The sequence below is a fragment of the Lissotriton vulgaris genome, chromosome 7 (genome assembly GCF_964263255.1).
Source record: "Lissotriton vulgaris chromosome 7, aLisVul1.2, whole genome shotgun sequence".
Lineage (NCBI taxonomy): Eukaryota > Metazoa > Chordata > Amphibia > Caudata > Salamandridae > Lissotriton > Lissotriton vulgaris.
In genome coordinates, this window is record NC_141695.1 from 1,037,368,953 (window position 1) to 1,037,384,595 (window position 15,643).

General features: G+C 41.9%; 1 protein-coding gene across 1 annotated transcript in view; it reads right to left on the reverse strand.

Moving 5' to 3' along the window:
- The window catches only part of LOC147702885 (rho GTPase-activating protein 24-like), a 293,148-nt gene that overhangs the window by 52,021 nt on the left and 225,484 nt on the right, over window positions 1-15,643 (reverse strand). The window contains exons 6-7 of the mRNA XM_086928841.1: window positions 5,389-5,510; window positions 2,416-3,322 (exon numbers count right to left, since the gene is read on the reverse strand). Of these exons, the coding sequence (XP_086784967.1) occupies window positions 2,416-3,322; window positions 5,389-5,510 (1,029 nt within the window). The remainder of the gene's footprint in view (window positions 1-2,415; window positions 3,323-5,388; window positions 5,511-15,643) is intronic.

A 15,643-nucleotide genomic window follows, 5' to 3' on the forward strand; every position in this document is an offset into this window, starting at 1 on the left:
AGGGTAAGCAGTGCCTAGCTGTGCAGGGTGGTGTGTGGAGAGGAGTGGAGTTTGCATGCATACCGAGATTGCCTGCCTCCACCTTTCTGCTGACCGGCGACCTCATAAGGATAAAAGTAAGAAACTCGGTAGGCCATTTTGTCTCACAGCTCAGTGCTATATTTTGTGAAACTGCTGTAACTTGAGCAGCATCAGTGACTGGCAGGGACATCTTGTGCCCAAGTACAAATGCAGATTTGGACAAATGTATACATATGCTTAACAACCAAGATTATTTGTCATCACAATGCTTTTTAAATAAAATTCAATTAACTAGTGTGATGAAGAGAGGAGCTCTCCTCACATGACACAACTGACAGTGGGAGTGGTGGGCGCCCGTTGGGTTTGGATCTAGTGGGGAGCAGGGGGCTGGACCACAGTGATATCTATTGTCTGTATCAGCGATGTGCCTGGTTTCTTCTCACGACACTATTATAATATGCTTTTGTATCCCTTCCCCATATATCCGTTCCCTCCCTGTTGCCGCCTGTCCTCCTAAGTGTCGTTAATGAGGTAGTCGATCTGCGTACATACACTGAATAGATACCAGTTGTGTGTTATTGTTTTTAAAATGTATAAACTGAAAAATAAAGTTTAAAAAAAAAAGTGAGATGAAAAATACTAATCTGACGATCTGCTTCTTTTCTAATAATAATTATAGGACAAAACAAGTTATTTTTTCTTTACTAAATGAAACAATATTTATATAGTCCAATCAAGTGACTAGGTGGAATTTTTATTTTTATTTGTGTGATGTAATGTCAACAGTAACGAAGGAGGAAGGAGAGAGATCAGATACAGGCACACACAAAGGGGAGAGGGAGAGGGAAGTAATGAGAGAGAGAAAAGAAGAAAAGGAGGAGAAAATAATGACAAGGTAGAAGTGGAGGAACATTGAGGGGCAAATAGTTGAAGAGTAGTACAAACATAAGAAGTGGGAAGTGAGACGAGTTGAGATGAAAGAGAAAAAAAGAGAAGACAAGTTCGAGGAGAGAGGGACAGGGAGAAAGAAAGTGATGAGAATATGGTGACTATAGTTTGAAGAGAAAAGTGGAGGAGAGGGGAGAAAGGTAAAGTGTGGTGGGATATGGATCAGAGTGGAAGAAAGAAAAGGCTAGAGGGGCGGTCAATGGGATGGCAGAGAAGGGTGAGGCAGAAGATGAGAAATGAGACAAAAAGATGAAGGTGAGATGGGTTAGAGGGCTAGACAGTAGGAGGTAGAGAAGAGATGATGAGTAAAACTGAGCTAGAGAAACATTGACAGAGGAAGAGAGGAAGGAACAATAAAAGTGGAAGAAAAGGAAGGCATGGCAAGGGAAGAAGGTGGTGAGAAAAAGATGAATCGTGAGGAGAGGTAGAGAGAACCAAAGATGGGGAGAGGCAGAGTGGAAAAGGAAGATGGGAAAGAAAGGTGGGGGGGAGAGAGATGACAAAAAAGAGAAAGATGAGTCTATAGCAAAGAGGGCAAAGGAGCAGAGGAGGGTGTCAAGTTTCCTGGCAGGTTTTACAGAATTTTATTTATGGATGTGGTGTCACCTCGGTCACCTCTAAGCACTAGCTGAGTTCCCTTGGCCTCCAACAGCATGGGGCTGGTTTAGAGGTTGATTATGGTGAGGAATCTTCTGTCTCTTGGCGGAGGAGCTGCTTTAGGTTAAGGGGGCGCTACTGGTCAAAATTCCCTTCACCTTAGGGGTAGTATGGTGCGAAGGGGTGCCTTAGGTAGTTTTTTCTTTGGTTTGGTACTTTCTCCAGCAGTTTTCCTGCTGTACTCAGCTCTGAATGGGGTGGTAGGTCATGCCACAGCCAGAAGCAAGGCTCCTTCACGTGCCAGGCTGTCCTGTGAAAGCTGTGGAGCTCATGGTACTCACAACAGAGATGCACAAGGACTGGAAGTGTTTGGGAGCTGGTCCATATCTGAAACTTTTGCGGACAAGCTTGTTTATATTTGATAGGATACAACACGTTTGGTCCTGATCTGAAACCTAACAACACAGGGCCCAGAGGCACAGAGAGAAAAGCACTGTAATACCACAGCTGCCAGGTGCCCTGTGTCAGAAAGGGTTAGGTTAAAAATATGCATATGCACTTCTGCAGCGTTGGAGCTGTCTTAAAGAAATTAGTAGAGACAATTAACGTGCACAGAAGGGATAATGTCTAATATTGAACTCATTTCCACTTTTTACAAAGAGTCACACATAAAAGATTTAAATGCCACACATAGGTACCACCAAGACATGGAAATGTCACACATTAGCAAACTGAAATCTTGGCAGCCATGATTATTTAGATTTCTGTTAGGTGTGTCTTAAGTCATCTTTAAACCACATAAAATGGATGAAACAATGATTCTAAAAGCTACAAATTAGTTTACAGTACCTTTTAATTTTTGCTTCATAGTTTGCTTTCTGGTTGGCTATTTGGTGCTTCAGGCCAACCACAAGGCACTGCAGAGGGTTCTGGCTGGCCGAGCTGTCAGTTGCAGGGAGGAAGACTTCGCTGTTGTAGCTGTTGCTGCTGCTCACGGTGCCAAAGACCGAGCTCGCGCGGGTCGGCGTGGCCGCGCTCAGTTCCAGAGCGCAGCTGGTCCTGGAGGAATGGCGGGAGCTTGACTTTCCCTCAAGCATGTTCTCGCAAGGAGAGCTGCACCATGAGTCGCGGTCAGCGCCGTCAGCTTCCACGGCGCTCAAGAGAGGAGCAAAATAAATGTTGTCGTATATGGGTAGTTTGACCTCGCACGAGAAAGTTGTTGTGTTTTTCTGTGGAATGTTAAACTTGTGCTCGGCCCTACAGCTGTCCGGAACGTTTGGAATAGTTGGAAATGTTCCATTTTCGTGAGGATCAGATCTTGTTTCATCTACATGTTCATCTGCTATTAAGCCAGTCGGGGCCTGCGGGTTGGGCGCCAAGCCTCTGTAGTGGCTGCCCTGCGCATGCGCACTCAGGTCTTTGGAGGGCAGAGGCCTACTGTCGGCGTGATTAATGTCTGTGCTGTTTGATTGACAGCTCTCCGTCTGCTCGTGCAAGGCGAGCCATGAATTGCTTGTTGCATTCTTCTCTGTAACGGCCCTGGGTAGGCCAGGCCCAGCAGTCAGAGGCAGGGAGAGGGATTTGGCACGAGCTTCCCTTTGATGATCCTCGTGGCACAGTCTGGGGAAGGAACAGGCTAAGTTTGGTCGAGGCCTAGACTGAGCAGGCTGGGCAGCGTGAGAAATGTCCTCAGCGGGAAACAGCTTGTCGTGCTCGCTTATCATGACAGACATCAGCTGCTGCACCAGGGCGGGTCCTGAGGAAACAACATAACACACTTAATTGCGAGTTAGTATGGTATTTGTCTGCTTCACAGTTCATTAAAGGAGAATATAGTGCCATGGTATTCCCTGTGACTGTTGCTTAAATATTATTTTTCATTAGTGTACAGAATGACCTACACAATAACACTAAAAGCTGTAACATTACCTCAGAATACAAATCCAGAAACATAATTGAGAGAAATCCAGAAACTTAATTGAGAGAAATTCAGAAACATAATTGCGAGTGAGTCAAAATGAAAATATTCGCAGTCATTTTGCTTTTGATGACTTCTACTGCACTCTAGCTCTACCGCAGGAATACGATATAATGGGATTTATATTATATAGGATATAATGGGATTTATATTATATAGGATATAATGTGATTTATATTTCGGCAGCTGGGATATCAGTCACGGGTGTGATGGAGTAACCCGTCCGCCAATATCTAAATCAGGCCCAGAGACTTTTTTTCACATGCAAAGATATGCACAAGTACATTTCTGCTTGAAAAAAAGTACTTTTACAGGATTACACATGAAAAGCTACAACTTTCCAGGCATCACTTGCAAAAGTTTTGAGAATTAGAGAACGTCATAAATCTACATTATTGCCTGGTACTAAACCTACAGGAGCAGATCCATGACTTATTCTGAGAATCTGGCCGTGATTAACATTCGTGTGTGCTGTTCTAGGTTTAAGTTATTGAAGTGGGCACACAAAAAACCAGTGGAGGGGTGAAAGTTGGCCATCCTGTGACTTTTCAGCATATTGGAGACTGCCTGTAAAAATGATAAATCAACTTACAACACACCGGCATGAGTCTCTATCTCCGTTTTCAGACATGTTTGCTCAACTTTAGTTAGATGCCTATGCAGGGATTTACCTCCACATGCATCAATGTTGGCTTTTGCGATTCCTTAATTGCGATTATTAAGGAATCACAATTAAGGAATCGCAAAAGCTTATGCATGTAGGAATCGCAAAAAAATAGCGATTCCTACACATTCCTTAATTACGACTTGCAAATTGCGAGTCGCAATTAAGGAATGGCTTCCCATTCATTCCTATGGGCCTACAGGCCCATAGGAATGAATGAGAATTGCATGTGAAATTTGCGAGTACCCATTAGGTACTCGCAATTTGCGCATGCAATTTCAAGGGTGCAAGGGTGCCAAAAGGACACACTGTTGCACTCCTGAGATTGTAATGTGCACCCATGTTGCGCACACACATGCCCCAAGAGCATTTGTGTGCGTTACATGGGACTTTGAAAAATGCACTTTGGTGCATTTTTCAAAGAAACCGCAAATTACCATCACCTTTCAATTGACGGTAATTTGCAATTTTTAATTGCGAAATCACAATTTTTTTACTTTAATGCATTGTATTAAAGAATCGCAATCAATCTCTTTTAAAGTAATCGCAATTTTACGATTCCTTAAGTAGCGATTTTTGCATTTGGGATGATGCATCCCAAATGCAAAAATACCGGTTGCAAATGGACAGATTCTGAGAATCTGCCCATTTGCGAGCAGTGTTTCCTTTGATGCATGTGGGGGTAAGTTCCTGACTTTAGAACAAAGTTACTGCTGGGTTCTGAAAATGATTACCTAATTTTGGTGTGAGCATTACATGTGGTGCTTAATGAACATTTTTAATGTCCTTCAATCATGCACCATAATTCACTAGGATAGCATAAGTTCCTTGAAGTATAGGTTTTGAAACAACTGCCAACTGTGACATAGACTAGGCAATTCATGTAAGGTATCCCCATAAACTAACAGTTAAACCTGCATTATGATTCAATAATGCCATTTTGGGTTTCTGGTGATATGTACAAATCACACAACCTTTCGCGTTGTGGTTACTTATCATGTCACCTGAACCCCTCAATTAGTCTATTTTGCCCGACAGATTCAAATTCAGCACCTTTTTTAAATTTGGATATTTTGACATAATTTTATTGCTCTATTTATGCACATTATACCAAATCTCTTAATTATTAAGTTGTATAGATCAAATGACATTGCTGATACCAGTGTGATTTTACCCTTACCTCTTTTGGTTTCATCAGGCTCTTGTAGTTTGGGGCGCAGTAGATTAGGGCCAAACACTGAAGCTAAATTCTGCACATCCATCTTGTTTACAGTTGAATGAGACTGAACCTCATTCAGGAATCTAAAGAATATTAACAGATTTAAAAGAGAAAATCTACATTGAGATAATATTTGTGTTAACATGAATGATTGTTATGATGAATATGCCATTCCATTTGCATAGGAATCTGGTGTTCTCTTCCTGCGGGGTTTGGTTAGAACCAGTCATGTGGCCTCTTTCATCTCTTGTAATGTAATGTACTTTTTACATAGTGACATCCAAACATTCTATTTATGCCCTTGAGCCTCCTCTGAGATCACCTACCTGAAGAATTCTTGATGGCCGTCCACACCTTTCCTGAAGAGCTTTCACGAATCGATAATCCAGAGGAACTTCCTTTGCGGTCCTTCACTTGACTCCCATTGTCTCACTTCCCCTACTTTGGTTTACATTTTTTTGCCTGTTTAAATGTGGAGATATGCCTTCCTCTATTGCCTATCCAGACAAGAGCATATTTCTTCAATCCAGTTAATTCCCTAAGAAACAAACCTTTACTTGAAGTTCAATATCCACATATTCGGCGTTGCTGCCCCACACCTTTGGGCAGTCATTAATTGTGTTCAGTGTGTAACACATCTCAATGAAGATGCAAACACATAGTATACATTATACATACAGTATTTTAAAACGGAAAGACCTCCTATTGTGGATGCATGTGCCTTACTGTTGATTTGTTAGTGTATGCTTGTCACCATATATGGATTCTTTGCATAATCAGCAACACTGTAAATTAATTTCTGTGTAAACATTTTCATACCATATTCCTCGACACACTAACAATGAATTTATTTGGCCCTATGTCAACCAAATCCGTAAACCAATCATGAGCCTGTCTCCCAGAGAGTTACTTTTTCACTTAATTTGGTTGCACTATCCCTGCCATATGTTTGGCAGCACTTATAAATATTTTATTTAGACCCTGAGACTGTTTTAATCTAATTTTGGGCACTCTTGGCATGGAGCAAATTGTTTTTAGCACACTCTGCCAATGTGGCCACCATTGATATAGGCAGTTCTCCGATGACATGGGTGTTCATTCTTTCCACTGTATGTCGGCTGTAAAATACTTAACACCACTTTAAGTCGGGATCTGTTGACATATTTTGTTGAAGAGCTTGAGATCTAATCGCCCTCGACCTTAAAAATACATTTTAAATATTTGGTGCTTGTCGTCATCTTCCTTTATTCTTTGAGATTTTTTGTGTTTATATGCATCTGCCTCCAGTTGGTAAAGCTGACTTATTACACGTATGTTCCTTTTGGGAATATATATTTCTCACTTCTGATAGCCCAGTGAATACAATTTTGTTGACTCCGGGTACTTTATTCATTTATACTGTGAACATTTAGTAAACACAATTTGGCATCGATTAGCACATATAGGTAAGAGTCCTGGAATGCCAGCCCTTTAACACTTCCATTTTCGGATTGCTTGATCTGGCTTTATTCAGCAGTTCTATGAGGAGAAACTCGTGGTGATTGTCAGATTTCTTATTGACTTATTTCTTCACAGTTATTATAATATTTAAAGACATCCTTCCCATCTTGATCTGTGTGAAAATGCCACACTGGTGAACACTGTTGATCCATTTTCTGTCTTGAGCTCTTATAAGAGTACAAGCACTCCAGCGCCCCATCAGGCCTAAAATGCAATTACAATACAACAATAGAGACCTCTGCTAATATTGCCACAGTGGTGGCTTGGACCGAGTTTCTAAGGTTTTCAGACCTGGGGAAGACACTACCTATTTATCAACTGGAGTCAAAACAGTGACATCTTAAAGTTACAGGTTGTTGGCAGCAACTTTAATAAGCAATGCTTGTTGCTGTTGTTTCAAATATTAAAAATATCAGGTTTGCGATTCTTATAAATATTGTTTGCACCCTTCACTGCTGACATTGACCACTGCGCCATCATACTTTTCTATACCTTTATTTTATTCTAACATAGTTGTGCGAGTGTTCCAAATCAACTGTTGTTTTTCAGTTTAATCCCAAGCCTAGATTGCCATTTTTTGGTTTTACCAAAATTACTTGGCTGTTGAATTGATCTCTGATGCGTGCTCTGGTGCCATGGACAGAGTTTAACCAATATTTACCAATACAACTGTGTGATCAATTATTGTTCGTTGTTTTAAATACAATGTTCTGCTTTGAAATTACCTAGTTCTTGCCAGGCAATTCCTTGGTTTATGATATTGATTGATTATATTAATTCCTTTTCACTATTGAGGAGTTTGATTCTATATGATTATTTTAAAGTTTTCAGTGTGAATGGCATCTGGCTCCAAAGCAAATGGTTCGATAAAATCTTATTCTTTAAAAAAAGTATATGATTTAAATTAATTTGCTTCAAATTAGTAACACTTCACAGAACAGGCTGCAGGTACAAGTACCTGCAGCCAATGCACTTTAGCCACTGCACCTTGGGTCTTGGCCCTCCTCCCCCCATCTCCCAGGTGTCCCTCTGTCTATCCTGTGCACCCTCTAGCTTCAGTGAGGTCATCAATACACTTCCTCTATCTGAAAAACAACCTCACCTCAATCTTGTGTGCACTGGAACAGGCCAGGGGACGCTCTCCTCTCTCTCTCTCTCTCTCTCTCTCTCTCGCTCTCTCGCTCTCTCTCTCTCTCTCTCTCTCTCTCTCTCTCTCTCTTCCCCTTTCTCCACCTCCCTCCATCTTCCCCCCTTTTCCCCTCCCCCTTGTTATGAATGAGCCTCTTTTGTGGTCGGGTACTTGATGATGACCACCAACCATCACCATCTTAAACTGACTTTAGCGTGTTATTTTATTCTGCCTTAATATAGACCGATATATATATATATATATATATATATATATATATATATACACACACACCTGCCTAGTGAGAACAATTATGTAGAATAGTATCTTTCGGTATAAGCTCTTACCATTGACTTTGACATGGCCTCATGTCAATCTTGCTCTTTAACTTTATCTTGCTTAACGGCAGTGCTTGCTATTGGCTTTGACATAATCTTATGTCACCTTGCTAACTAATTTTGCTCTGCTTTAAGCTTCGTTATGTGCATGGCAGCACTTGCAGAACTGACTCCATTTGCTTGATTGTCGCCATTTTCTGTGCTTCACAAGGTGGGGAGGGCATGTTTTGCTCCTCACTTGTTTTTCGCACCTCGCTGACCAGAGTGAACTGGATATTATCTGTGGAATGTAAAGCTAAAATACAGAGGCTTGGCCAGCCACTGTCTTGACCTTGACTGGTATGAGCCAGCCCAGTTTTCCAATGAGAAGGGGCGAGGCTTTCTAGAAGCTTCGTTTCACGTTAGAAATAGTATTAATGTGAGGGGCCTCCGCGGGCTAGATGGAAGTTCACCACAGAATAGACATATTGCTGTGGACGGCGAAGGAATTTGTTTCCTTACTGAACCCCTGTTGAGGCTGCAGAACCGGAGTCCACTCAGCTTGGGCTGGCAGGATGGTGCTGACGGTGAGGTGTTCCTAAGCCAAATCTTTTCTTATTTCTTTATATTCTTGCCCCTCTTTTCTTATTCCTTTTCCATTCATTGCGACATATATATATTGCATCTTATTTTTGATCATTTATTCCAATTATCAATTTGTTACTTGGGAGTCTGCCATGACTAATGCATTCGGCCTGCAGTTGTTGAAATAGTGTGTTAATAAATATATATGTGTAATATTCCATACGTTTGGATTGGTATTATTACCTCGCCTTGGGGAAGTGCTATGTTTTGCCTTGGTCCAGCGGAGGGTTTTGGCTAGGATCTGTCCTTTTTGTGAAAATCAGATTCACGACACCCCTTCACATGTAAAAAGATTTAGTCACAACTATGATTTATGGAGAAAAATCAAATTACATTACGTGCCACCACTCCCGTACATGTTAAACCACCGACAGGTACTCTAGTCTACTATCGGTAAAAGGGAGCACTCTTGCTGTGTCCCTCCCGGTCCAGAATCTCACTCATGTCGAAAGACAAGCCAATGCCTTTTCATACACATTAGATTACTTTGAGGCTAGGGCCAAAAATAAAAAAACTGGATACCGTATACTTGCATGTGGGCACCCAGGACATGGAAATTCAACTGTACACTGCATAAGGACATTCCTGTCACAACATACACTTAAACAGAATAGTTATATCACCAGGTGTGCTGATGAGAATCTGCTGTGCTTTGCTGGATTCTTCATTACCACCCCTTCAAAATCAGGCTTTTAGAGTCCTGTGTTTTGCTAATGGTAACAGAATTTCTGAACAGAGGTGCCTCCAAGTGAGTTGTGTGTTTAGGCAACCCAGACATCAGATGTCACTCAGTGTTTAGGTGCGTCCACCAAGTGGTTACAAACACTGTGAGAGAAGGGATATCTGCGAACCAGGGATAAGCAGGTCAATAAACCACACCTGGTACCTTGATGACTAAATCACACATGTTAAGCTAAGTAACATGATACACACAACACTTGCAAATGAACACTCTTAGCCGTTAAGATTAGAAAGAAGTCATCTACAATCTGCGATGAGAATAATGAAGAACATTAAATGAACATAATGGTGTTGGCATTAACTGCTAAACATCAAGGAACTTATGTCAATTATCACAGTATGGTCAAAAAAGACTATCCACATAATGCTCTATAAGTAATGCAAGAAGATGAAGCCACTTGGGGTGCGATACTGTTGTTGTATAATGGTGCAGTACTCACAGACTTGCTGAAGTTAAAGGACGGCAATGCATGCAGCAAAAAAGCCAAGATGTTGTTGGTGGCATGTAACAACAAGACCAGTATAGTATATCTAGGGGGTTCATCCAAGCATAGTCACTGGGACCTGGGTCACGACAGTACTGAGAAGGAGGGGTCCCAGCTTGAATAACCAATGAACACAAAATATACAAAAGAATTTAGAAAAACAATGAATCAATCCACATTGTTTTTATTCACAATGTGGATATGTTTATCAAGTATAGTATCAAATAGTACAAATTTTAATCGGTTGTACAGTGCCCCAAGGGGAGAGGGGGAGGTGATGTGGTGAGTGTGGTAAAGGGAATCCTTCTCAGTACTGTCATGACACAGGTCCCAGTGACTATGTTTGGGTGAACCCCCTAGATATACTATACTTCGAGCAGACGCTGGTCTGCGAGGTTTTCTTCTTTTCTCCTTGAATTCATTTCGCTTCAAGCACACCATGGTTGAAAGAGAACTTCTTTCATACTCAGAGGAATATATTGACAAATTTCTTGAGAATCCGGATAACATTTTTCTATCTACCAACATCCTGACTATTGACTTTACGCTTAAAGATAAAATATCGCGTTTAGAGCGGTTGGAGAAGAAACTAGTCCGTACCCGGTTGCATGGTCACCTTCTGACAAGATACCTCAAAGAGAACATCATTCCAGTTGGCTTACAAATCAAAATAGAACCAGCCATCTTTATTGAGGTACCTAAGTTTAAAGGGGGATTCAGCCACGTTGCCAACAACTGCTCTCGCCACTGGATGGTGTTGGGTGTGGAAACCGCAGCCGAACAGATCCAGCTGATTACCGCAGAAATCAAAACACTCAAGGCGGAAATAGCGGCCGACGCTAACTTTGCCAGTGCCAAGGACACCTTAAGTAATCTTGAGGTTTCCCTCAAGGACTTCGATCTTACAACACAGAATCGCAAATTGGAAAAACTAGCACGTGACATACGTCTATACGACAAGAAGAAAACATACCCCTACCTGCAAGAAGATTATTATCGCCAAGATAACCAGGGGCGCTTTACTAATAGAGGGCGTGGTTCCTATCGAGGAAGACGCAATTATACCACCTTTTCTGATTCATCATACAGTTCAGAGGGCGAACAGGACCAAGCAGGCCCAAGTCATTTTCACAACTTCCAAGACTACGGGCATCAGCAAAACCAATACTATCCTTTTTTAGGACAACGACAAGGACCATGGCGTCAACCACGAGGCAGAGGCAACAATTGGCCACGCGGCCAACAACAGAATGCGAGCAATTAAGATGGAGGTCGCGGCCAAGCCCAGAAGCAAGTGCACTTCCAACCAGAACAACATGGCGAGAGGGTAACCCGCAACAAAACGTACCGGTGGTAAATCCCACACAGACCCCCAGTCCCATCGTCAATATATCTCAACACAACTTGAATGACGATGAACTTAAAGTACTAAGCAAAGAGTTATCGTATGTCCCCACTAACAAACCGGATAACTTTACAATACGAACTGAACTATTCAAGTTCTTTTGTAAGATTCAGCTGAAATATTTTTTTCGTAACTCGGGACCCTACTCAAATCCTTCATTAACGGGTCTCAGAATACCTTCCACGTTTGTTCCTCCTGCCAGTACGATGTCACACAAGATCTTGGCCTACGAGGCCGTGGTTTGGAGAGATGTACAACAACTTCTATCAGAGAAATCGTACACCAAGTACAATATAAGCAGGACTGAGAAGGCGGCACTTCAATCCCTCGCCCAAAATAACAAGGTTGTGATCAAACCAGATGATAAAGGCGGTGCCATTGTTGTTCAAGATGTGTCCAAATACGAATCTGAAATTCTTCGTCAATTGAATGATGGTATAAGCTACCAACTACTGAAATCGGATCCTTCAAAAGCTATTGCCCTTGAAATTTTGGAACTGACGCAAACCGGACGTGACCAGGGTTTCCTGTCTGAAAATGAGTTTCTTTACCTCAATCAAAAAAGCCCCCGACTAGCCACCATTTACACCATACCCAAAATTCACAAAAGCATGGTGGACCCCCCTGGACGCCCCATGGTCTCGGGCTGCGGCTTCATGCTTGAGCCTCTTGGCAGATACATTGACTTTTTTCTAAAACCCCTTGCTGAATCTACCCAATCCTACCTACGTGACACCATGCACACAATAAACATTGTCGAGAATTTATCCTTCGACCCTTACCATCAAGTACTAGCAACGTGCGATGTGGTTTCGTTATATACCTGCATTCCTCAAGAAGAAGCTCTAGCTGTGATAACCAGATGTCTGCAACGAAGACCTGCTCCAGTACCAGTTCCTACTGAATTAATTGTGGCCCTTCTCATGATAGCCATGACAAAAAAAAAATTATTTTCAAAAATCAGTTCTATCTCCAGACGTCCGGTGTAGCAATGGGGGCTCCCTTTGCTCCAGACGTGGCCATTCTCTATTTGGTGGCATTCGAGGATGATACTGTCTTCAATGATTTCAATCCATTCAGAGACCGACTCAGTCTCTGGATGAGATACATTGACGACATCCTATTGATTTGGGAGGGGGACTCGGATGGAGTAACTTCCTTTTTTACATGGCTCACTCTACAATCTCTGCATCTTCAATTCACGATCCAGTCAGACAATCATACTATACATTTTCTAGATATCACCATTTATGAGGATTCAGGTACCCTACTTACCACACTTTACCGTAAGCCAGCCAAGAGGAATTCCCTGTTGCAATACAACAGTCATCACCCTCGAGCACTTCGTGACAATTTGCCTTTTGGGCAGTTCCTAGGTATCCGTAGGAACTGCTCCAATAAAGACCACTATTTCAAGGAATCTGAAGATCTTTCAAATCGTCTCCAACAGCGTGGATACCCTCAACGACTTGTCAGAAGAGCAAGGAAACGTGCCTGGTTCTATCCGCGAGAGCAATTACTTTCGTCCAAGGACAGTATGGGCCAACAAGAAGACAGGATTGTTTGCGTAACAACATTCACCACCAAAAGCAACAAAATCAAACGCATTGTAAATCAGCATTGGAAATTAATCTCAGATGATGTCAACCAGATGGGCACACCGCTACACACTTTCAAGAAAACAAAAAGTGTAAAAGACTATGTAGTACGATCCCTCCTACCAACTCCTGATGATCCAACCATTACTTCACTATGGAACCTTTCACCAGTTGTAGGCCACTTCAGATGTGGCCATTGTAAGGCCTGCAACACTGCAATACAAACTAAGGAATTCGAGCACCCTCAACGCAAAATCCAGCTCAGATCGCACAGTAACTGCAATACATCCAATATAATCTACGCGATAATATGCCCGTGCAATTTGATCTATATTGGTCAAACACAACAGAAGGCTAAAATGAGAATCCTCCAACATATGAGCCGGATCAGGTGCGAGGTCCAGGGCGCACCGTTTGTAGATCACTTCAAACTCGCTGCACACTCCCCAGAAAGCCTCAGATGGATTGTGTTAGAAAAGGCAGTGTTAGGACCCCGTGGGGGCAATATTTCCAGTATTCTCAACACACGAGAATTGAAGTGGATGCTTTTTTCGATTAGATCCTCAATGGTCTTAATGAACAGGATAGTTCCTTTTCCCAACTAGCGACCCTGCCTTAAGTTTTCCTCAGGTTACCAACCTAATAGTCAACTATCAGGCGCGTCGACCTATTGCCGCAAACTTGAACTGGCCTATACCCTCCTACGAGAGGTACGCCATAGTCTGAATCAGCCATACATATATGCTTCTGAATAGTGACTGTGTGCATTTCATTATTAACATTATCTGTCTAATTATTAATGATGGGGGGCATTTGTCATATTTCATGTTTTCTGTTGTGACAACACATGGCCTTTACCATCGTACGACAGGTACCCCATACAGATATATATATGGTTCCTTTGACGTTATCTGCAATTGTTCTGTGATTATTAAGCTCTGCACAATGCCATGCTGTTTCCATGCGTGATTTTGATTTTTATCACTGCCGAGTGGGTACAACAACCATTTTCCACCCCTGTTGATGTTTTTTGAGTATGTATGTACGTACAGTCAGTATTAACACTGTAATTATCCCAGGCTGCTTTCGATCGGTATTCCCTGTCTAATTAAGCACTGCATTGTACTCCTCTTGCATGGCAATGCTTCCTGCAGTAAACACTCATTGAGTGTTTTTATGAAGTACATCCGGTTCTGTCATGACAATAGTACTCTTCCAACATAGACAACCTATAATTACTTTAATTATTTTTAAACTTGTTGAATTCTCAATAACCATTTGAGTCACTTTAGGATCGAGAAGTCCGACAGTCTTTCTACCCTGTCTTTTCCTCAGTCCGGGGCCACGTGACGTGGTCACCATAGTAACGGCTAAACCAGGAAGCTCATTTTGCCATTGCCAACACGAGCGATACAACACGCCAGATTGATTCAGCTTGCGGTGAGTCTATACCTCAATACCTCTCTGCATATTCAGCCCTTGGCAGCCCTTACTTAGGAATTTCAATTACTGACACGTTTTTCGTGTTTCCCCACAGATGCTGTGGAGTGACCCTTCTTAGATACAAATTACCCTCGGACCCAAGCACAACCCAAATCCTGTTTCCTGGTAAGCTGTGTTACTTATCGAGTGATGTGGACTATTTATGTCCCACGTGGCCCCAAATCTAAATGTAACATCTTGTTCCAGATATTGCCATATCACCGTCCCCGGGTTTGATTCGATTTCCACTGCTCCACGAACGCCCTCATTGTAAGTCATTATTCTCATCATTTATACTGGCCATGAGCTGCATTGCCAAACTTAGCAACGGTGCTAATAACGACATGTGTAATTCTTTTTTCCAGACCTACGGATCATCACTAATTTAATGAATTCTTTAATTTCTTTTTCTTAAGATTTGAGCAATTTTCCAGATGCGCTATTCCTGTCCTCAATTTACAAGACGAGCATCAACTAAATTGGTTTGCTCCATCCCCTATTGTGTGCTTATTAATGTAATATAATGACTAATGACCTAATGAGCAAGTATAAATAATTAAATAACTCCTGTGATATATATTGATTAGGTTGCCTGCCCCGCACCCTGTCCTGATGAAGACCCCACAGCAAGGGTACCACTAATCCCTGCAGCAAACTGAGGGTTGAAACGTCGACAATTGCTCCCTGTTCATCAGCTTCAGGCCAATATTTCAACATTAATGTATTTTGTGAAGTATGATACATATTTAGTGATACATTGAACCAATGGTCTTTTGTTTTGTATATTGAAATTGACATACAAATGCATTTTTGATACTTGGTTGATTTTACTGTCACGATTCCCTTTACCACACTATCCTCACCACATCACCTTCCCCTCTCCCCTTGGGGCACTCGCCACTGGATGGTGTTGG